We start from the raw sequence: 24,654 nt of genomic DNA on the forward strand, positions 1-24,654 counted from the left end.
CCAAAAAAAAAAAAAATTGTTTTAAAAAAATACAAACAAACCGTGCATCGCACGGACTTCATCTAGTAATATATTAATATATGATCTACTTTGAAATTCTAATCAAACCATAATACTCCGGTCTATAGTAAATGTTACTATCCGAAAAATTGAAATTATTTTTTATAAACAACTTTTACAAAATTATGACATAATAAATCCTACGAATTATTATGTATTAAATATATCATTTTTGTCTATGAATAATTTTGAGGTGCATATAAATGAATTACTTTGAAATACGAAAAAATAATTATCTAAGTAACTTATTTTAAGTTAATCTAACATGACCGGTAAACAAAAGCTACACTTATATTATAATAAGTTTATTATTTGAACCTATCAAAACTTATCAGAGCTTAATTTGTCTAAAATAAATCTAATAATGTGAGCCAAACATAGCGTAAAATTGATTTGATAACACATTTTGAAGATTTTAACTTAGCTTGTAAGATTTTTACATGACATAAATAAAGATATCAAAATTTTAGCAAAGGTAGAGTCATGGGATCGAATTGTAGTGGACTAGTGATAGTGAAGAAGGCATAAAGATTTAAATTAGGAATTGATGTAGACATAAATAAAAGTATAATGAAAAATCAATCTTAACCTTTAGATGCGCTCCTAAAACTTTCTCAACTAAATTCGATCATGCAGCTGTCATCTATATATATATATTATATTTTCTTCGTTCCTTTTTAAATGACACAGTTTAACTTTTACACTATTCACAAACAACACTTTGGTTGATTTTTGTGATTTGTAGTTATGATAAAATATAATCATGTGAGATCTTTTTTGAATCGTCTTAATGTATATTTTATTAATATTCACTTTTTATAATTTTACAATGTTGATAATGGGAGATATAAATCGTTAAAATTGTGCATTGACAAACGTGATAAAAGAAGCGTGTCATATAATTAAAAACGGAGGAAGTAGTAGTGATACGAGAAAATTATAGAATAAGACAAATTTAGGAACGGAGCCGACAAGTAAGCCTTGTTCTAGTTAAATGCATTGTGGGGCACGTTTGATCAACCTATAGTCCTCAAATCACTTACGTATACCTTTAACTTGAATTCATCTCCATCTACCCACACTTATAATTAGCAACCCCTTTTCTCAACTATCCCATTGTACTTTGCACACCCACTATCACTCCCAAAAATTATGGGACTCTTACAGTCTACTAAGAAGTTCAGAGGTGTCAGGCAGCGCCATTGGGGTGCTTGGGTTGCCGAGATTCGTCATCCTCTATTGTACGTACTTCATTCTCTACTATACTATTACTATACAACCCTAATTTTTACCTCATTTTATTTTAAAATCATGTTACACAATAAAATTTCCACAAAATCAAGAAATTTAACTCCTTTATCGGTACCTAATCACGCATTTTGTGCATAAAATTTTGTCGGAGTTAGTGGTGTATTAGTTTTAGTTCGACTTTATTTTATTTATCAATTACTGTAAAATAACATACATCTTTAATTTACGGAGTTTTATCAATATTTTTTCTTGATATAGGATTATTGTGCATAGACTCAATACCAAGGCAACGATGATAATCTATTTATGAATTTTATGTGAATAGTCATGATGAATTGTCTAAACTTGGAGTTTAATTTGTGAAGGAAAAGAAGAATATGGTTGGGGACCTTCAAGTCCGCCGAGGAGGCGGCTAGAACCTACGATGAAGCGGCCGTCCTAATGAGTGGCCGGAAAGCTAAGACAAATTTTCCTGTCACTACCAAAATTAGCGGCTCAAGCAATGAGGTAACATCAAGACCATCAAAAGAACCATTATCAAAATCATATCCAAATTCTGTTTCCTCCCTCCTTAACTCGAAGCTTCGAAAGTCATATCAAAAGTTGTGTCCTTCCCTCACTTGTCTAAGGCTAGACACTGAGAACTCCAACATCGGAGTATGGCAAAAGCGGTCCATTGGAGGGCAATCGAACTCGAGTTGGGTCATGACCGTAAAATTTGATGCAAAAAATAATGTTGAAGCACAAGAAACTAAGGGTGGAATTAGTGAAGAAGAGAAAGTTGCGTTACAAATGATAGAGGAGCTTCTAAATAAATACTAATATATAGTACGAAGTATATATATATTATGTTTGTTATACTACGTATATTTTAGCTTTAGTTAGACAAAAGTACGGTACGGTATAGGTATATAGTACATAAAATACTTGGGTAATTATTAGGAATATATTATGTGATTAGGATTAAGGAAGTCGTGTTACTCTAGGAATCCTATACTAATACGCTTCCTAATTACATAATAGTAGTAGTATATTCTTAATAATTATAAAGTATTGATTGGCTGTTATTGCAAGTTAGAAAAGCTAGCTAGTGTATGTATTTTAGTAATTGCAACTTTGTCATTTTCTACATGATGGCAAACTTATGGGATATATATGTATGTGGGAATAATAAATTACACTCATTAAGGAGTAGAATTTTGTAAGCAAATCAATTTATAATTATTAAATTCATTATTATTGTTGTTGTTATTATTATTATTATTATTATTAATTTTTTTTAATTATTATTATTATTATTATTAATTTTTTTTTAATTATTATTATTATTATTATTATTAACAAAAACATACAAAGTCAAACAATTTACAAGAAATTAGTGGGGAGCCGAGACACAATGTGGGCCCCCACGTCACTCCTCTAGCTATAGCAAACCCGATCCTGCTGAAGATGTGAGCAGCAACACGAGCACCTATATCTTGAGTCGGTAAGATAGATAACTTTTCGGTAAGATAATTATGTATTTAACACTATGGGATTGTTACAATATAATTATTCGGTAAGATAGGCAGCTTTCCGGGCGGTATTCAGTTCTCGGTAGTCGTGCATTCAGGTCCAGCGATTTCAAGGCGTTTTAGGTGTTTTTTGGCGTAATTCTTGTGGAGTCGGGCTTTGCTAGTGCATGAAGAAAATATGCGGAAACGATAAATTGGTTAAAGCTTCTATTTTTCTTATTTTGATCAATTGGTGAAGGATTACATTTATACAGAGTTTCATGGAATAATTTCCATAAATATATCCTAAATTACTGCCTTAATTATGCCTATTTTACAGTCTATCAAATATTCTAATTGATACAATATATACAATTATACTATTTTCTACACTCCCCCTCAAGTTGGGCAGTAGGTTCACCAATGCCTAACTTGCACAGTGTTTCATTGAAAGTTTCAGTACTGACAGCTTTAGTTAGAATATCTGCTAGTTGATCTTTTGACCTGACAAATGGAAGTTTGATCACCTTTTCTTCTAATTTGTCTTTGATGAAATGTCGATCAATCTCAACATGCTTCGTTCTGTCATGCTGAACTGGGTTTTCTGAGATACTTATGGCAGCTTTATTGTCACAGAATAATTTACATGCAGTTTTCTGTGGAAAACCTAGTTCCTTCATGAGTTTCCGAATCCATAAGATTTCGGTAATCCCTTTCGCAATTCTTCTGAATTCTGCCTCAGCGCTTGATAGAGCTACCACCTTCTGCTTCTTACTTCTCCAAGTAACTAGATTACCTCCCACTAGAGTAAAGTACCCAGAGGTAGACTTTCTGTCATCACGATCTCCTGCCCAGTCGGCATCTGTATATGCAATTAGATCAAGATGACCATTTTGGGCGAAATAGATTCCTGTACAGCTTGTTCCCTTCAAATATCTCAAAATCCTCATAACTGCTATCATGTGTTGTATTTGTGGAAGATGCATAAACCTACTCACTACTCCTACAGCATAGGCTATGTCTGGTCTTGTCTGAGCTAAGTATATGAGTTTTCCCACAATCTTCTGATATTGTTCTCTTTCTGCCAATTTTGCCCCTTCAAGAATTTGAAGACCATGATTAGTTGCAATTGGTGTCTCAGCTGGTTTACAGTCTAGCATTCCAGTTTCTGCCAGGAGATCAAGGATATACTTTCTCTGGTGAATGAAGATACCTTGTTTCGACCTCACAACCTCTATGCCCAGAAAGTACTTGAGAGTCCCTAAGTCTTTCATCTCAAATTCTTGAAACAATTTTCCCTTTAAATCAGTGATTTCCTCTTCATCATTTCCAGTAATAATCATATCATCTACATAAATCAACAGGCAGGTAATTCTATCTCTGTTCCTTTTCAAGAACAAGGTGTGATCAGAATTGCTCTGGTTATACCCAAACTTCTTCATAGCTTTTGTGAACCTTCTGAACCATGCCCTAGGAGACTGTTTTAGACCATAAAGAGCTTTCCTCAGTCTACACCCTTCTCCATCTCTGAATTCGTGAGAGTACCCTGGAGGTGCCTCCATATACACTTCTTCCTCAATACTACCGTGAAGGAAAGCATTTTTATCATCAAACTGATATAGAGGCCACTCCTTGTTTGCTGCTATTGAGAACAAGACTCATATTGTATCAATCTTGGCAACAGGGGAAAAAGTCTCGGAGTAGTCAATTTCATATGTCTGGGTATACCCCTTTGCCACTAAACGAGCCTTGTATCTTTCAATGGTTCCATCTGCTCGGTATTTGATGGAGAATACCCATCTACAACCCACCTTTTTCTTTCCTTTGGGAAGAATGCATTTCTCCCATGTGTTGTTTTTCTGTAGAGCTACATACTCTCCTCCATAGCTTGCTTCCACTTTTTGTTCCCAAGGGCATCTTCAACAGTTTTAGGAATGTCAGAGGAGTATAGAGAAGCAGAAAAAGCTATAGCCATACTGGACAAGTTCTCATTGCTAATTTTCTCTACAGGATATCTCGACTGTTGAGACTCATACTTTGGATCATACCTCCTTGGAGGAATTCCTCTTGTACTCCTGGGAGGTAACTGATATCTGTCTAATGCAACGTCACTAGAAAAATTATTAGTTTCAGGAACATTATCAGTTTCAGAGTTTTTAGAGGTTACCTCTACTGGTGAGTTATCAGGTGAATGCTCATCAGATAGAACAGGAGTAAGAGATGGATGCTCATTAGATGGAATTGAAGTAGAAGGAGGAGAAGAGACTGATGTTTCAGGAGCAACATCGGCGGTATTACCTACTTGTGTTATAGGATCTGGAGTCATCACTTCTAGATATGTCAACCAGCTAAGGTCATCACTCAGACTCTCCCCCTGAGGACTAGGCTAGGTATAGTAGTAAGATTGTTCAAAGAACTTACAGTCCAAAGTAGTATAGACTTTATTTTGGATAGGATCATAACACCGATACCCCTTTTGATTTACCCCATACCCAATAAAAACACATTTAACAGCCCTAGGTTCCAGTTTGGTGCGAACTCTTCGGAAGATGAACATAGACAACACATCCAAAAACTCTAGGAGGTAATGAGTGTGAGGAGGGAATTGAAACATGTGAACCAAGAGTGTCAAGAGGAGTGGCATAGTTGAGGGGTATTGTGGGAAGTCTGTTAGTGAGGTAGGTAGCAGTAGCAATAGCTTCAGGCCAGAAATAGACAGGGACATGAGATTATATCATAATAGCTCGGGTGATTTCAAGAAGGGTTCTGTTTTTTCCGTTCTGCCACACCATTCTGTTAAGGTGTGTTAGGACAAGTGGTCTGGTCAATAAGGCCATGATCAAGAATGAACTGTTCCATGTCTAAGGTAATATACTCCCCCCCATTGTCAGATCGCAAAATTTTGGGTTGAGCACTGAGCTGAGTACAAATCATGTGGTAGAATTTAACAAAGACATCAAACACTTCAGATTTTTGTTTCAAAAAATACACCCAACTCATACGAGTAAAATCATCCACAAATAGAACAAAATATGAATAATCATGAAATGAAAATTCCGGAGCTGGTCCCCATACATCAGAATGAATCAAGGCAAATGGTTTACTATCAGTCAAACTAGGATAATATGAAAGTTTATGGCTTTTAGCTAACACACATGCTTCACAATCTAAGTCTACCACAATGTTTTTCAAAGAGGGAAATAATCGTTTGAGATAACCTAAGGAAGGGTGTCCTAACCGGCGGTGCCACATCCAGAGTTGATGTTCCGGTGATCCATGGGCAAGCAAAGCGGTACCATTTTGAGTCGTTCCATCCACATAATACAGTCCTCCTCGTTCAGTATCATGACCAATGATCCGTCCCGTCTGAGCATCCTGCACAATACACTCAGAAGATGTCATAAGAACAGTACAATTAAGTTCCCTAGTTAACCGACTAATAGACAAAATTTTATGAGTAAGACTAGGAATTAAAAGACAGTTCTGTAAACGAATATCAGAAGTAACATCCACAGTTCCGGCCTGGGTGATGGGTATACACTCGCCATTTGCAGTTTGGATTTTGGTACGGTGGGAATTGGTAGGAGATACAATATCGGAAGGCTCATATGTCATTGTATCGGTGGCACCACAATCAAAAATCCAAGTGTTGGATAATTGTTAGCATACAAGGCCCAAGGGTCTGATTTCATTTCGGGTAGGTGTTTTGGGTTTTTGGGCTGCGTTAATTTGGTTCGTGGGTTTCTGGGTGAAGTCACTTTGGGCCGTGTGGTTTTTGTGGTTTTTGGGCTGAGTTGGATCATGGTCACATGGCAAGGTGGATAAAGGTTGGGCCATGTGATTCTTGGGTTAGCAAAGGTTATAAGATTTCTGTTCAGTGAAGGCAAATGAAGGGTTAGGGATTCTAGGACCTTCTATCCCTTCCATATAAAAAGAGGAAAGAGAGAGATTATTTCCATTTTCATGGAAATTTCTGGAAAGTGAAAGATCTTTCCACCTTCATTGAGCTTTCTAGTTTCATCTTCTTTTTCCTTCTTTACCGTCCTTTCCTTACCTAGAAAACCACCACAAACGGTGGTTTCACTGCCTGTACCTTTAGTTTGGTACGCCGCCGTTGTGGGGGTGTCGCCACCTGTGCCCTGTTCTGCTAAAGCGAGGTTGGCCTTGCCGCCGGTCCGGGAAACCGTGGCCTTGGTGGCGGCCTTCCTCTGCTTTAGGTCCTCCCACCATTCTAGATACCCGATGAGTTTGAAACACCCATCTTTGGTGTGTTTCGTACCACCACAATGGCTACATTTCAGGTGAGTCCTATCGTCTCGCCGGAGTGAAGTTGACTCTGACCGGTTTTTTGCGAGCAGCCCAGTACTGATTTCTGAGGGACCTTGTCCCGATGATGAATCGCCAGCCATTATGCCGCGACGAGCAATTTCCCATCGTATAGAGGCATAGGCGGCATCTATTGTGGGTAAGGGCTCCTGATTCAGTATGTCCCTTTTTTCCTTGTCTAAGGTGTCATTTACACCGGCCAAAAATTGGTATAGTCGTTGCCTCTATATGAATGAATTAAACAGAGTAATATCCTCTGCACATTTCATGGGATTAGGCAGTTTTCTGTCTATCTCCTTCCATAGAGTATTAATTTTACTGAAATATACTTCTATGGTGTCTTTTCCTTGTTTCATGGTTGCTGCTTTTGTGTTCATATCGTAGATCTGTAGTTCATTTCTCCCACTGCTAAGGAGGGTTTCGATCCCCTTTAATAATTCTCTAGCTGTCTTGTAATCAAGAAATTGGTTAACGAGATCGCCATCAATGTTCTCGATAATCCATGAGAGGACCATTGAGTCCTTTTTGAGCCCACTGCTGGTACTGAGGGTCTTCCGGTGGAACGGGATCGGCTGTGATATGATTGAGCCGTCCCCGACCACCAATGGCAATGTGCATCAATTTACACCATTTGGTGTAGTTAGTAAAATTCAATTTCTCATAAACACGCACGGTTTGTGGTGTTCTTGTTTCTGGGTTGTTTGGGTTTTTTTTGAAGGTTCTGGAACATTTGAAACATCTGCTCAACCTGTTCCATGGATATTAGTTGGTTTGGTGGTTGGTCGGCCATTGTAGGTAAGAATATGGTATATGATGAGAATAAAAGGTTTCTGAATCCCGAATCGAACCTTACGGCTCTGATACCATGAAGAAAATATGCGAAAACGATAAATTGGTTAAAGCTTCTATTTTTCTTATTTTGATCAATTGGTGAAGGATTACATTTATACAGAGTTTCATGGAATAATTTCCATAAATATATCCTAAATTATTACTGCCTTAATTATGCCTATTTTACAGTCTTTCAAATATTCTAATTGATACAATATATATAATTATACTATTTTCTACAGTGCAGTCTTGAGAGCGTTTTTGCGGCGTTTTTCAGGCGTTTTTCTAGTGGTTTTTCGGCGTCGGATTTTCTGGGCAGTTTGGCTTTGTTTCTGGGTTGTTTTCTAGCGTTTTCTGGTCGTGTTTTGGGCTGTTTATGGGCGTGTTTCAGGTGATTTTCTGCTCGCTGTTTTCACGCGTTTTAAGGGTGGTTACTGGCGCTTAGGGTGCGTGTTTTAAGCAGGTATTACGGCCATAATCCGTCCAAATTCCGGTGCTAATTGGTCCGACGAGGTGCTCTGTTTTCTGTCGTTATTTCAAACGTTGTTGGGGGCATTTTTCAGGCGTAATTTCAGACTATTATATGGTCTTTCGGTGCATCTCTTGCTGCAGATTTTAGTGTTCTTTGGATGCAGTTTTCAGGCGATTTTTGAGGCTATTTTCTGGTGCATTTTGGGTGCGTTAATTGCTGCAGTTTTCTGGTATCAGTTTTCTATTTTCTGGTCTTGGTTTTTGATTAGTTTCAAGAAGGTTTTTGGTTTGCTTTTCGTGCGGTTTTTGGTGTGCTTTGGGGTCAGTTTTGTGGGTGTTTTTGGTGTGCTTTGGGTGTTGTTTTGGTGGCAGATTTTTGGAGGTGGCAGTGTGATTGCATCATGGTGTTACCTGATCAGTTTTGATGTTGTTTTCTAGTTCGGTTATTGGTCGATTTGGGTGTTATTGCAGCATAAGTTTGTAGCGAGTTTGTTGCGGCCTTCGCTGGTGGTGTGGTGAGTTGGTTTTGCAGTTGTTTGAGGTTACGTTCATGCCTCCTTTTGTTCTCTTTCATTGCCCGTTTGTGGGTCTTAATGGGTGTCTTAATGTTGGGGGGAATGGGCTCACTAGAGTATATTTGATCACTCATCTCCGTGACCGTGCGGGATATGACCCGAAACTCTCTTACCTCTGATTTGGGTATTTTCTTAGTGGCGAAGTCAACCTTTCATCGTATGGGCATTTGGCTTTGTGGGGAGTGTTTCAAGACACATACTCTTCGTATGAAGTGTCGACATGGTCCTAGTTCTGATGATGTTGTGGCCCTACCTGATTCTGGGGATGGTGTTGTTCGGTTTTTTCTTTATAGTTTTCCTAAACCGCTGTGTCCATCTTCAGAGGTATCTGGTCTTGTTCCTAGTGTGCCTCGTGAGCCTCTTTTTGCGTTCGATGTTGCTCTGGATAAGTTTCTATCTAAGCGATTTTGTTCGGTGAAATCTATTCCTCCTAAGTTTCGATTGGGTTTTTCTCGGGTTCTCAAAGGAGCGCTTAATAAGGTGATTTGAAAGCCAGATGACGTCTCTTGTTGGGTTCAACTGCTTGTGTTGCCTCTCGATGTTCTTAAAACCTTTTCTCCGAGGAGTAGTCATGAGTGTTCTTCGGGTGTCAGGCGGCAGCGGCAGGAAGAGAGTATCGTCGCTGCTATTCGATCTTGATGTGAGCCTAGTGGTTTTGTGCATCTTGTGCGGGACACGTTGGCTGATGTGTCTCCACCTTTGTTGGATGCTGATGATGAGCATGATTTGTCTGAGCGTAATATTAAACAATGTAAGAGAAAGATTTGTGATGGTCATTACACTGCTGCGGTTAGGGTTCTTTCGTCTTCTGGTCTTGCCCCTTATAATGATGCTACTCTTGCAGATTTACAAGCAAAGCACCCTTTCTTTCTGGCTCCTATCTTACCGGATATTCCCGTTGATCAGCACCTTATTGCTTCACCTACTGTTGTTTTGGATCAGATTAAGGGTTTTTCGCGTGATACATCATGCGATAGAGACGGCTTACGTGCTCAACACCTTATGGATTGCTTGAGTGGTGCTGCAGTTGCTATTTCGGATGAGTTGGTAGACTCTATTACGCAGGTGGTTAATCTCTTTTTCGCTGGGAAATGGCCTGCTGAGTTGGGAGAATACATTGCTAGTGCTCCTCTTACGCCACTTGTTAAGCCCGGTGGTAGTATTCGGCCTATTGCCGTGGGTACCATTTGGAGGCGTCTAGTTTCAAAGGTTGGGGCTGCTTTAATTGGTCCACGTCTGGGAAGCTATCTAGGAGGTCTTCAGTTTGTTGTTGGTGTGCCGGCGAGTGGTGAGGCTATTCTTCATGCTGTTAATCGTTTGGTTGAGGCTCGTGGTGGTGATGTTGGCCTCTCTATGTTGCTGATGGATTTCTAAAATGCCTTTAATTTGGTTGATCGTACGGCTTTACTGCGTGAGGTTCGTCTCCGTTGTCCAGCTTTCTTGCGTTGGGTTGAATTCTGTTACTCTTCTCCAGCCAGGCTGTTTTATGGGGAGCATACCTTAAGGTCATGTCAGGGAGTGCAGCAGGGTGATCCTCTTGGCCCTTTGCCTTTTGCTTTGGTGCTCCATCTGTTGGTGTGCCGAATCAGGGATTCTTTCGACTTATGTTTGCAGGCTTGGTATTTGGATGATGGCACTATTATTGGTGACACCTTGGTGGTAGGAAAGGTTGGAGTTGATTTTGGTGGAGGGACCTCGTCTCGGCCTCCATGTAAACGTTTAGAAAACGGAAGTTTTCTGGCCCACGGAGGACCCATGTAGCCGTCTGGTCGGTGTCTTTCCTCTAGATATTGCTCGTCCTGTACATGGTGTTAAGTTGCTTGGTGGTCCTGTCAGTGCGAATTCCTCTTTCTATGGTGAACTTGTTTCGTAGAGAATGTCGAAGACCATTGTGCTGATGGATGCTGTTGCTAAGCTTGATGATCCCCAATGTGAGCTGTTACTACTTCGTGCGTGTACTGGGGTTTCAAAACTCTAATTTTCTATGCGCATTTGTCCTCCTCGTCTTTTTGAAGCGGCCTAGATTTCTTTTGATATGGCCCTTCGAGCTTCTTTGGAGCGCATTGTAACTGCTTCAGGGCCAGATTTTGGTGATTGGCAATGGCGACTTGCCACCTTAACTTTTTCTTATGGTGGATTGGGTGTCTATTCAGTGGGTGATGTTCGGCACTATGCTTTCTTTGCGTCACGTTTGTAGTCTTCTAGTGTTCAGGCTACGCTTCTTCGCAATTCTAGTATTGTTGGTCCAGGACCAGCCTTCGAAGGTGCTCTTAGTATTTTTAATAGGACTGTGGAGACTGACCTTATGAGTAACCCTAGTGAGATCGCTGCCCCCAAACTCATAAAGAAATTGGCAGATATATATTTCACGAAGGTCACTGCATCTGTAGAATCCACTTTCTCCTTATCTCCGCGTCAGGTTGCCTTATGGAAATCCCAGCAGAGGGATCACACTTCTACCTTGTTGCGAGCGGACCCAATATCAGGTTTGGGTCAGACTATGAATGGTAAGACTTACCGCTGTGTTCTTTGCTACCGGTTGGGTGTTCCCTTGTTCTCCGTTTCGGCATCGTGTTCTGCTTGCTCAAGGATTTTTGATGGGGATATTTATGGGGATCATGCAGTGTCCTGTGTTGGGATGGTGGGTATTGAACATCGGCACAACGTTGTTCGTGATACCCTTGTTGATATTTATTTTCGCTATGAGATTTCTGCAAGAAAGGAGGTTAATGTTGGGTTGACTGAAGGGAACGACGGGGCTTTTCGACCAGCAGATGTGTTGCTTTATTCCTGGGATAGAGGCCTTGATGTATGTGTTGACTTGATGGGGTCTTCTCCTTTGACGCAATCTGGGTTGCATGACTTCGTTCCTGGTCGTGTTGTGTCGGTTGCGGCTCACCGGAAGCAAGACAAGTATGGGGCGTGTTGCAGGGCTATTGGCTATGGTTTTCTTCCTTTCTCCTTTTCTTCTTTGGGGGAATTAGAGAATGATGTTGTTGCGTTGCTGAAGCGGGTTTAGGCGTTCGCAAGGACCCAAGTTGTTATATTTTTAGGATAATACAAACTACAAAATAGTAATTAGGTTAAACCATAAAGCGTTAATATAGTATTCCATACCATAAAACAGAATATTCTAACATAATTGAAAGAAACTGATTAAAGATATATTCTAGAATATATAATTGAAAGAAAATTTTCACTTAAAAATAAATAAATAAACTTTTGGCTGTTATTAGGACCACATTTATTATTTTTCGAAAAAAAAGAAAAAGAACTTTTAACAAAATTAGAAAGAATTTTAGAGCAAGCAAGTCATCTTTAAAGCTATTAAAACGTCCAAGCAATTGGTACCTTGATCATACTCATATATAGACCTAGTAACCAATTGTCTAAAAGCACAAATAATTAAAATTCAACATTGTTGGTGAATGATATTAAGTTTCATTAAACCTTACTACTCCAATCTTAAATAAAAAATTAATAAAACTCACTAACTAATGAAGTGATTGGATTGGAGTAGGTTCTCTCAAAAAGCAAGAATTGATAGTAGTGGCCCTAGTGGGTGATTAGAAACGAATCCGAGATTTACACTTAATACACATCTTACGTAACATAATCTAATAGGCCATGATTTTACAACTCTCTATCATATCCTTCTTGTTTGTCTCACTCTTTTGGAATTTTCACTTTGAGCTAGGAGAGATCAACTTTTATCATGAAGATCTACTCTATATGACATATATGAGAAAATATATATTCGGAATCTTGTTGAATTTGTTTGATGTGCATTTTTGAAATATTTTTTTTAATGACTTTTAAAATATAACAATGCTCACATAGATTCATTGGAAAAAGTATGTAAAAAGGCAAATGAGACTACATTACCGAATTTTCACCCTTACATTTTCGATTTATAAACCAAATTTTGCTATGCCTCTTTAATGATTTTGGACAATGAATAATGATTCAAATTTTCAATACTCAACAAGATTATTATTAATATATTTTTTATTTATTTGATTAATTATCTTTTAAACGTGGATATCAATTAATTTAGAAGAATTCAATATTAAGAGGTAGCACCAAAACTTGAGATTAAATCTGATTTACTTTTTTAGCTATTTGAAACTCCCTTTACCTTTGGGTATTTTTTTTTTAAAAGTAAAATGAATAAATACAAGTAAATCAAAATAAACTCGAAGAGGTGGCTATATATTTCCTTGGCCATAGGGATGTCAATGGGGCGGGTCGGGGAGGATGTTGGTTTTCCCATCCCCATCTAAAATTTTCATCCCCATCCCCATCCCCGCAGCGGATCCAAAATTCATCTATCTCAATCCCCGTCTCGGCAGACATAATTTCAAAACCATCCCTGCCCCACCCCCACTTGGATATCCACCTCCACCTAATCCCCACCCAAGACCCACCTAATCCCCGCTTCACATATACACAATCCTACATAATTAATATAGCATAAAAAATCAATGTCAATATTACGCACCTTTTTGTTGTAACATAAGTGTATTACAAAGTATTATATTTAGTATTTTACATAATTTTTTTTAATAAAATAGTATAAAAATATATAATTTTGTTTTAACAATTATATAGATGTGGGTATGGGATGGGGATGGGGCGAGTACGAAGTGGGGCGATTGGGGCGGGATGTAACACCCTAGAGATTCCTTTCCTTTAAAATACCTGTTTTGCTCTTTTTAAAACACGAAATAGAAAATTCTAAGACATTAACGCCACCGTAAAATGGCTAAGCAATTATCAAATACACATAGTGGAAGACTCTCTTTAAAAACCATTCAAAACAAGTCAACTTAAAAAGTCAAATAAAATGAAAGTAAAGTCGACTAAAGTCAAACCAAGTCAACCTACAAGTTGGAGCCAATTATATAGGCCCTTAATAAAACCGAGATAAAACATTTTAAAAACATTTGCGTTAGTCTCACAAGCAAAATATATAAACAAAACCATATCATATTCTTATGAAAACTAAACATGATTCGCTCTTCACTCATGCCCATCATGAATATGCTTCCACACCTGAAAAGCTCCTCTTTACTTTGTCCCCACTAATCGCCATTAGAAATGGGTCGTCGTAGGGCCAAAATAAAGACAAGGCCAAACAAACATACAACACACAATCAACAATGCTAAGTACATAAGCTTAAACAGTACACACTAACATGCTTTAATCCTATCAACACACAACTTACCATGCTGCACCTGTTTTCAAGCACACAACGCAACCATCAAATAAATAGGCCATCAAATTGCTTATTTTATTTGATTACGCATCGAACGGATTTCCCACCAAAATCCCTGCCCCAAATAAATTGAGGTAAACTACGCCGGGAGCTACCCGGGTAGGCAAATGTCATATGAAGTGACTGGACGTCCGACACAATAAATAAATAAAAGGAAAATACAGCGTCCTGTACTCCGAGTAGAAGTCAGGTTAAATATAAAACCCCATAACTCCCCCCATATGTTCATACTCAAGCTATATACGTTCCAAGAGTTTTGGTGCGTAATCTCTTTCACTTTAGGTTGTTTACATTTTTTTTTTTGACTTAGTGACGACTCTTAAAACTTAACACAATCAATCATAATAAATCATTCAAGCAATCATACCAATTTAATTCTTGAATAATTAGTGACCACATGATTTAATGTTGAATCCTTTTTAAACTATCTCGGTGTTAAATAACACCTTAACTGTATAAGGCACCGCAAATCCTATCCCTCGGTGTTTAGAACACCTTAAGTGCACATAGGCACTGTAATATAATTTATTCCTGTGTACTAAGACACTTAATAGCTCAATTCCCATGTTTAAAGCATCAATAAAAATTATATGAACCACAATAAAATTCCCTTTTCATATTCCAAACCAAATTAAATATTTAGTTTAATTAAACATGCTCTCAGTTATGCCAATAATAAAAGTGTAGTTCATATACAAAAAAACACACGCACACAAGGGGGAAATAGGGAGGGTGGCTGGTGCCACCTCCCACGGCTGCTGCTGTTGCCAGCCCTATGTTAACGGCGGCGGCCGACTGTGGTGGTGGTGGCAGCCGACCACCGTGGTAGTGTGTGAAAATTAAAAAGGGGAGGGGAAAAAATTAAAGGAGAGAGAAAATAAGAGGAGAGAGAGAGTTTACCTTTGGTATTTTTCACTGTGGGCAAAATCTAATTTGCTCCCTCTCTAAAACCCTCCTAAGCTTAAATTCCCTTTCTACCCTTAATGATCTCTTCTCCTGTTCAAACTAGTCCTTTGACTTTCCTTAAATACCATTGATTTTAAATTTCTTTTTATAAAATAATATGCCCCAAAGTTTCTAAATAATAAAATAAAATATTTTCAAAATAATTAAATAAATAAAAATGGACCTTTATTTAAAATAATTCTTTTTCAATTAATAAAATACCATAAATAATTCATTTTAAATTATTTAAATACTTTATAAAGTAATAATTTAAATTAAAATACATATAAAAATACGGAGTATTACACGGGACGGGTATGAAGTGGGGCGGGGATGGGGCGAGTACAACCTAAAATCCACCCCAGTATGATTTTTATCCCCATTTCCGCCTCACCACCCACCAAATCGAGACCCATCCCCGCCCCAATGAGGCGGAAATGGGACGAGTCTCTTACTTGACCCACCCCACTGACATCCCTACTTGGCCATCTGTCTCATATAGTAAAGCGCCCCTAAATTCCAATTTCCATTTTACATGGAATAAGCCAATTATAGGCCCGCCCCCTTAATAGAATTGTAGTGGAGTTATAATTGGAGTGACAGTGAAAGAGACTTGTCTTTATTTTATTTTACTTTAATATTTATTTGGTCACAAATTAAAGTGATTGGTCTTAATTAGGGAGATGGCAATAGTTTCATAGTATGGTTGGTAAAAACCTTCTAATTAATTAATCATGGATCATTCATTAAATGCTCAAGTATGGGTTGGTCAAATTTTTGGGCAAGAAATAGAATTGCTTGCAAGAACTACATTTTCTTCTTGGAATTTGATTTAGGAAAAATTGCCAAGAATAATACCACCTTTCGCCAGTCTGTTATAAATATTATCACCTTTATTTTATCCATGAATAATACCACCTTTACCATGGATCTTCAATAAATAGAACAAGTGACCGGTGACCTGCTAAAGGGGTAACCCTTAGCCACGTGTCACGTTTTTATAGGTTAGAGAATTTTTTTTTAATTTTACATTTTTTTTAAATTAGAAAAAAAAAATAAAAAATCAGAAAATAAATTTTAAAATCAGATTTTTTTTAAAAAGATCAGAAAAAAATAAAAAATCAGAAAAAAAAAATCAGAAAATTAATTTAAAAATCAGATTTTTTTTTTAAAAATCAGAAAAAATAAAAAAATCTGAAAATATTTTTAAAAATCAGATTTTTTTTTAAAATCAGAAAAAAAAAATAAAAAACTCAGATTTTTTTTTTAAAAATCAGAAAAAAAAAATAAAAATATCAGAAAATAATTTTAAAAATCAGATTTTTTTATTAAAAATCATAAAAAAAATAAAAAAAATCTGAAAATAATTTTAAAAATCGGATTTTTTTTTTAAAAATCAAAAAAAAAAAAAATCTGATTTTTAAAATTATTTTCTGATTTTTAAAAATATTTTCATTTTTTTTCTGATTTTTTTTAAAAAAAAAAATCTGATTTTTAAAATTATTTTCTGATTTTTAAAAACGTTTATTAGATTTTTTTAATTTTTTTCTGATTTTTTTAAAAAAAAAATCTGATTTTGTAAATTATTTTCTGATTTTAAAAAATATTTTCAGATTTTTAAAATTGCAAAATAAAAAAAAAAGCAACTGACCAATTACAAAGTGACACGTGTCACTCTAACCCCTTTAGCAGGTACCAACCGGTTGTTCTATTTATTGAAGATCCATGGTAAAGGTGGTAATATTCATGGATAAAATGAAGGTGGTAATATTTATAACAGACTGGCGAATGGTGGTATTATTCTCGGCAATTTTTCCTTTGATTTAAAGGATTAGGGTTGTATAAGAGTTGTCCATATTTGGACTTAATTAGTCATTAGAAGGCAAACTTGAGTTTTTGGAATCAATTAATAATAAATTAATCCTTTTTAAAAGATATGGATTATTTTTTAACGCGTGTTCATAAAAACTAAAAAGGTTTATGTTAATGTAATTATTCTAACATATCATCAAATAAGAATCTTATCATATATAGCTAGTTAATTTAAAAGTGTATTTATGGGAGTATGGGACTATTTCGAGATTGAGTTGTATTACTATAAACGTTATAATTGGTTTAATGGTTTGTTTAATCTAGGTGTTTTGCTTCTTGGCGTGTTGTGCATTAGTTTGGGCTTCTTATCTATCTTCAATATGTGGGATTGTGGGAAATTTGATCAGATATTGATGGTACACAAATTCTTCAAAAAGGCGGGTATATTTTAATTTATTGTAATAGATTAAGTATATTAGACTTTTTAATATGTAATCATGAATCTATAAGAAATTACACATTAAAATAAAATTCAAACCAACGACAAATTAAACGTTACCCTTTAAAGGATTAAAGTTAATATAAAAATAGTTAAAGTTACTTTCAAACTAACCGTCTTACAATAAAATTAACGTACACCCACCCTATACAAGACTTTCACTTGATATTGAACTAGGTGGTGTGCAGTTGTGGCTAAAATCAAACAAAAACTTATCTAGTGCAACGATAAATAGGTAAAAATCTAAAAATTATGATTTTTATTTGTAACAGCGATAATATTTTACTTATGGCCTCCATTTTTTTTTTGAGTGCAATACTTTTTAAAAAAGACCTTTTTTTTTTTTTTAAGTGCTATAATCCTAAAATTGGAATTCCTTTACACTTTTTATTAGCAAATCTATTCTGATATTTTCATAGGTGAATCAATCTTACATTCCCCTTTTGTCCTCCATCATATCAACTGATTACCAATAGGGTTGTTCACCGATAAAAGATCAAATCTGACCGAAGATCGGAAATTTGAATTTTAAGAACCGAAGACTGGACAGGTTAGGCTAAGACTGGACCGAAATGAATTGGAAAAACTGATCCAAAATCTGGACTGAATCGGTTTTAAGTAGTTTTAGAATATATTTTGAAAAAATTCAAAATTTTAAAAACACAACATGAAAAAGTTAAACTCGAAAAAAAAATATATAGGAAAAACCATTAATTGACCAATACTATTTGTTATTCGATTTTGTTTTGTACTATGTTGGTGTTTACTTTGATTTTATACATTATTTACAACTTCCCATCTTGTTCATAAGTACACTCTATTACATAAGTATATTTTTTTCAGACTAAATAATAAAATAATTTTTTTTTTGAACTTGTTGAGAAAGAAAATGAAAAAAATGCAATGTAGCTTGTGCATTGAGATTGCTCTTGCATCAATGAAGAATTGTTGAAGTTTTTTATGTGTTAATAAGTGATACCTTAATTGTCCTAATAGAGAAACTGTATTTTAGAGTTTACTTTGTAAAATATTACTCGTATTTTGAAGAATTGGATAAAAAAGTCATTAATAAATAGGAGGATATATATAACGTACATAGTCCGTTGAAATTAGCATGTGCAAAGATCTTGTCTTTCGTAAACTATCACTATGCTGGAGTAGAAGCCACTAAACTAGGTTCTTCTTCTTAAAATTTTCGAGTGCACAATGTTTATCGTAATCACAACAATTTAAATAATCCCTCCATTTCATATATATTGTCATCTATTTATTTTGCATGGCTTTTCAGACTTACTTTTAACCAATATCTTAAATACATATTAACAAAAATTATAAAAAAATGATAGTATAAACTTCACCTATATTTTTTTAATATTAACGAAAGCATTTTGGTAAAATATTTTGAAAAATTGACAATGAACATGAAAATGAGTACTATATTATGGAATAGAGGAAGTAAAGCATTTATGTATCCCTATACATATGAACAAAAAGAACATAGTTCAATTTGAAAAAACCATCAAAAATGTCTCAGCTACCCTATTAATATACGGAGTATAAAACAAGAATAATAAATCAATATTAATATGAATTGGGAAAAGAGTGAGAATAGACAAGTAATTAAATTTAAAAATCCGAGATTATTCAAAATTCGTACGTGATTTTGATGTCCCGAATGATAGATGATCGATTTCCATGCTCCATCTTATGAACATCATAATAAAGATGAAACAAATTATATCAAACACGATACATTGATGCGTATTAGGTTTCGATTAATGCGTTAGGGTTTATTTAGAGATGGCTTAAAGTTTAATGATATTTGGAGGCATAAGGATTTTGTCTATGGTAGGACGTGTAAGTCAAGAAGTGAAGTGTTGTTGCATATCCATAAGATATATAGACATGAGCACACGATTGTGCAAGAAGAAGCATATCCATTACCACTAATTTAAGACTAATATCACCACTACGACCCTGTTTATTTCACCTTATTTTTGTTGAAATGAAAGTATTTTGCTGAACATAAATTAATTTTACTCAACTGAAATTATTTTTACTAATTCTCCTATTATTTTGAATGGAACTGATTCTCTATTATAAATCTTCCTTACATTTACAGATTTTTACTGAACTAAATTAAACTTAATTTAGTAAACTGATTATTTTGACTGAACTAAATACTTGAATTATTTTTATAAGGTGAAGTAAATAGGGCCTACCACTAATTCATTAAAGTCAAAATATATCCAAAAAAAAAAAAGAAAAAGAAAAAAGAAGAAGTATTATATTATTTATAATCTCGTACTAATATTTTCTATATACTTCGTATAAATCATAATCAATAGAGTGAGATCAGATCTGATATTTTAATAATTGTAGTAATTAAATGTAAGTGATTAATTAAGATACTAAACAATTAGTAGGTGAATTGTGGGAAGTGTAAGTTGACGAAGACTCTAAGAGCATGTTGCCTCATAACACACTATAAGTACAATGCTTGTTCGTTGCATGGTGAAGGCCAGGCTAGAACAATAGCCATAAAATCTACTTGTTCCAACATAAAAAGGCTAGGGAAAAGAAAATTCTAGAATATGGTAGTCTTAGATTTCTTACTAGTGTTAGGTTTAACCATCATCTTTCTCATTCTTCTTCTTCTTTCAAAAAATCGAAAAACTAAAGTTTATAATCCTCCCCCTGGTCCAAAAGGGTTTCCAATCATTGGAAACTTCCACCAATTTGGCCCCCCAAAAACAAATTTCGCCGAATTTTATACATTAGGCAAGACCTACGGACCAATTTTGAAGCTTCGATTGATGAAGCAATCGATGATTGTGATTCAATCAGCGAAGTTGGCCAAAGAGGCAATGCAAACAAATGACAAAAATACATGTGATAGACCAGTAACAACCGGTAGAAAAAAGGTTTCGTACAACTTATTAGATGTAGCATTTGGCCCTTATAATGAGTATGTTAGAGAAATGAAAAAGATACTTTCGGCTCATTTTTCGAGCTCCAAAAACATGCAACTTTTTGCTAACATACGAAGGGAAGAAGTTACAAGGTTGATGCAAAAGGTTTCTTCTTTATCTTCTGCTTCTAAACTCATCAACTTGAACGAATTGATTATCAATTATGCAAGTGCCAATGCAAGTAGGTTTAGTTTCGGCAAGAGGTACATACTACTCCCTCCGTGATTTTTTTTGGTTTTGTTTTTTGTTTTATATACACTTCTCTTTCTCGGAAACCAAAATTTATATTTAGACCTTGTATTTTACCACCAAAAAATAATCACATTTTATTTTTATTTTATTTTAAAATACTACCTAAAAAAGACAATTAGTTAGATTTCACTACCATTTAACACTTTCCGTCAAAAAACTTGTTAAGTTCCATTTTAAAAAAAAATTAATCATTGATTTTCGTGCCAGCATTTGCTCTATTAAGGTTTTAGGGTCATTTTGACTCTATAGGGTCCGAAAATGCCTCTTTTTACGTGCATCACGCAAACTGAAGTATTTTTTTTAATAAGCAAATGAGACTTTTTCCAATATCTTTTTTTGACAATTTTGACCTCGCATCAAAAAAAAATGTTTTGGCGCGGAAATCAAATATTTTTTTTAAAAAAGTTAGATTTAACAGTTTTCATGACGGAAAATGTTAAGTGGTAGTCAAATCTAATTTTTTTTATCTTTTTGGGATGGTATTTTATTATAATAATTAAAATAGGTGATTAGTTCAAAAAGTGGGTTATTTTCGAGTGGTTGAATAAAAAAATATTAAAATATCCAAGTAGTATTTGGAGTATCTCATAACATTTACTTCTTTCATTTTATTTAATAGCAACGAACACATTTATTTTTACAATATCCACATATCATATAGTAATTATTTTGTAGGAAAAACTGCATAGCTATGCAAAATCTTATTATTCAATTTGTCTAGCTACTTATTAAGTATTGACAATACTGACATACGATTGAAATTATACATGGACAAGTCTGAAAATTAAAACGTTACAACTAGGAAACATGCATACGTTACAACTAGGAAACATGCATAGGGGCTCTAGTAAAATTTAATCGTAATACAGAGTATTAATTACCTATGTTTGGTACGCAGGTACAACGACGAAGAAGTGTTAGGAAACAAATATCATAGGCTTCTACATGATGCTGAAACTATGTTCACAGCTTTCTTCTATAATGATTATTTCCCAATTGTTGGTAATTTGCTTGATAAGCTCACTGGAAAATCTTCAAGGCTTGAAAAGATTTTTAAGGAATTAGACGCTTTTTACGAACAAATCATCAACGATCATCTTGGAGATAACAAGCTTAATTCAGAACACGAATATGTAGTTGATCTTCTGCTTCGCCTCAAGAATGACACTTCCTTTCCATTTAAACTCACAATGGAGCACATCAAAGCAATTTTTTTGGTAATTTAATCTATCTCTTAGAATATACTTTTCGAATTTCTTAGTGTCTTAATTAAAATTAAATGTAGTTTTTTGATTGATCACATTTTTTAATGTAGTACTTTAATGATGACATTTTTTATATGCACGCAATCAGTTATATTTTATGCATGCATGACCAATTTGATGACCGGTATAACTAAAATTATTTATTATTTTCCCATATTGTACCAATTGAGTAAGTGGGTCAAAAAAAACAGCTTGACAAGTTACAACCAGTTGTATGATGAAAATCTCTTAAAACGAATGATCAACAAACATTGCCACTAATTGATTACAATTATTCATGCACAAACTTTGTTAAGTAGATGTTCAATAAACTTATAACCGAAGCATGTAAAGCCCTAATTATGTTAGCTAATAGCCCAAATACATGCAATGTTTGCAGAATCTTTTTGCTGCTGGAGCAAATAGCAGCACAGCTACAATAATATGGGTAATTTTAGAGCTAGTAAAGAACCCAATTTCAATGAAAAAAGTGCAAGAAGAGCTAAGGAATGAAGCACAAAAAAAGGGTACTACTTGTATAGAAGAAATTGATCTCCCAAATCTCGAATACTTCAGGGCAGTAGTTAAGGAAACACTTAGGTTGCATCCCCCAGCGCCATTGTTGATTCCGCGAGAAGTAGTCCATAAATGTGTTATAGGAGGATACAACATATTACCCAAAACTAAAATTTTTATTAATGCATGGGCTATTGGACGAGATCCTGAATGTTGGGAGGATCCAGAAAAATTTATTCCGGAGAGGTTTGTGGGGAGTTCAGGGGATGTTTTCAAAGCGCTTGAATGCTTTGCAATGATTCCTTTTGGCCGTGGAAGAAGAATGTGCCCTGCTTACTCTCTTGGTGTTGCTAACCTTGAGCTCGCGCTTGCCAATTTGTTATACTCTTTTAATTGGGAGTTGCCTACGGGTGTAAACAAGCAAGACGTCGATAACAAAACGAACCCTGGTATTACAATGCTCAAGAAAAACACCCTTTACCTTGTTGCGAACAAATTCTGATTCATATTTGTACTACATCCTCTTTCCCTTCTCCATCTTGTTATATGTTTAGGGTATACTTCCTTCAAAAATAATACTATTTCGAAATTAAATATTATCTCCTTTTTATTTTGTTTTAATTCGGTTTTTGTTTTTAAAATGTACTAACAATTTAGTGATTCAATTCTACAAGTTACGTGCGTCCTTTTTTCTTTTTCTTTTTTTTTTGTAAGTTTGCCAAAGATGGAATATCAATTATGTTTAGTCGGTTTGATTAAATATTGTTAAACGCATCAACTCAACCAAAAACTTAAGCTGACAGTTGAAGCCCAAAATTAGTTTATATAATCTATCATGCCCCTCACATGAGAGCTTGAAATGTGGATGCGATGTAACATCCTAAAAATTTCTTTCCCTTAAAATACCTGTTTTGCCCTTTTAAAATACGAAATAGGAAAATCTAAGACATTACCGCCACCGTGAAAACGGCTAAGGCAATTATCAAAGACACATAGCGGAAGACTATCCCTAAAACCATTCAAGACAAGTCAACTTAAATATCAAACTAAACAAAAGTAAAGTCAAACCAAAGTCAAACAAAGTCAACCCACAACTTGGAACCATTGTAAGCCTTTATTAAAACCGAAATAAAACTCAAAACCTTTGCGTTAGTCTCACAAGAAAAACATAATAATGTAATTAAAGCAATAAATCACATCATATTCCTATGGAAACTAAACATGATTCGCTCTTCACTCATGCCCATCATGAATATGCTTCATCACCTGAAAAGCTTCTCTTTAATTTATCCCCACTACTCGCCATTAGAAATGGGTCGTCGTAGGGCCAAGATAAAGATAAGGCCAAACAAACATACAAACACACAATTAGCATTGCTGAGTACATAAGCGTATTTTATTCAATTCAAGTATTATATTTTCTTCTTCTCTTTGTTTTATTTTCTTTATTATGCTAGAGTATATTATTATTCTAGGGTTGAGTTAAACCCTAATATGATTGATACTTGATTTATTCTTTTAAATTCTCAATCAATTGTTTACGTGTTCATGCTTAATTGATTGTACTTATGTCAATACTAGATTAAGGATAGTTGACATTGCTATAATTCCATTGTCTTGATCGTAACGAAGTTGGGTTTTGACGGATTTGATTATTTCAATCAAGGACATGAAATTCTCCACGAAAGTAGGTAGAACGGATTTTTAGGAAGTTAGGGTGATAGATTTAATGTTTTTAATTTGCATGATTCTGTAGAAATAGGTTTGAGTGTTGATTAGGGAAGTCATTAACAATTCGATCGGGAGAAATCTTTGGAATTTTATAGGGCGTATCCTTCCTTGTGAACATATATATAATTGATTGGTTGGGGTAGGAATTTGTCTTGTATTGATTGTGCTAGTGGTGATACCTAATTCTAGATGTTTTTTAATTATTGGATTATTGTCTTGCTTTAGTAGTAGTTTGATAACTCCGACCCTATTTTGATTGACTCGACTAGTCATAAATTATAGCAACCTAATATTGATACTAATTTTTTCTGTGTAATCGACCATGACTTACTCTACTAATAAAAGGCATATTTATTTATACTAACAAAAATTATTATGAAGGATACGTATGAAAATA

At 35.1% G+C, this 24,654-nt stretch overlaps 2 protein-coding genes across 2 annotated transcripts; both read left to right on the plus strand.

Moving 5' to 3' along the window:
- The first annotated feature begins 1,109 nt into the window (after window positions 1-1,109).
- LOC110698661 (ethylene-responsive transcription factor WIN1-like) lies at window positions 1,110-2,521 on the plus strand. Its single transcript, XM_021876153.1, has 2 exons — window positions 1,110-1,301; window positions 1,677-2,521. The coding sequence occupies exons 1-2, from the start codon at window positions 1,213-1,215 to the stop codon at window positions 2,131-2,133; spliced, it is 546 nt and encodes a 181-aa protein (XP_021731845.1). The 5' UTR covers window positions 1,110-1,212; the 3' UTR covers window positions 2,134-2,521.
- A 17,409-nt stretch (window positions 2,522-19,930) lies between these two features.
- On the plus strand, window positions 19,931-23,599 carry LOC110698891 (cytochrome P450 71A1-like). The gene is made up of 3 exons (XM_021876398.1): window positions 19,931-20,717; window positions 21,665-21,983; window positions 22,411-23,599. The coding sequence occupies exons 1-3, from the start codon at window positions 20,137-20,139 to the stop codon at window positions 23,026-23,028; spliced, it is 1,518 nt and encodes a 505-aa protein (XP_021732090.1). The 5' UTR covers window positions 19,931-20,136; the 3' UTR covers window positions 23,029-23,599.
- The last annotated feature ends 1,055 nt before the right edge of the window (window positions 23,600-24,654 follow it).

Source organism: Chenopodium quinoa, unplaced genomic scaffold, assembly GCF_001683475.1.
Source record: "Chenopodium quinoa cultivar QQ74 unplaced genomic scaffold, ASM168347v1, whole genome shotgun sequence".
Taxonomy (NCBI): Eukaryota; Viridiplantae; Streptophyta; class Magnoliopsida; order Caryophyllales; family Amaranthaceae; genus Chenopodium; species Chenopodium quinoa.

Bases quoted from the DNA above. Each gene is read 5' to 3' on its own strand.
- LOC110698891 (XM_021876398.1), top strand. From the start codon at position 20,137: ATGGTAGTCTTAGATTTCTTACTAGTGTTAGGTTTAACCATCATCTTT. The intron at 20,718-21,664 runs GTACATACTACT...TTTGGTACGCAG, and splicing joins AGGTTTAGTTTCGGCAAGAG to GTACAACGACGAAGAAGTGT. The intron at 21,984-22,410 runs GTAATTTAATCT...CAATGTTTGCAG, and splicing joins ACATCAAAGCAATTTTTTTG to AATCTTTTTGCTGCTGGAGC.
- LOC110698661 (XM_021876153.1), top strand. From the start codon at position 1,213: ATGGGACTCTTACAGTCTACTAAGAAGTTCAGAGGTGTCAGGCAGCGC. The intron at 1,302-1,676 runs GTACGTACTTCA...TAATTTGTGAAG, and splicing joins GAGATTCGTCATCCTCTATT to GAAAAGAAGAATATGGTTGG.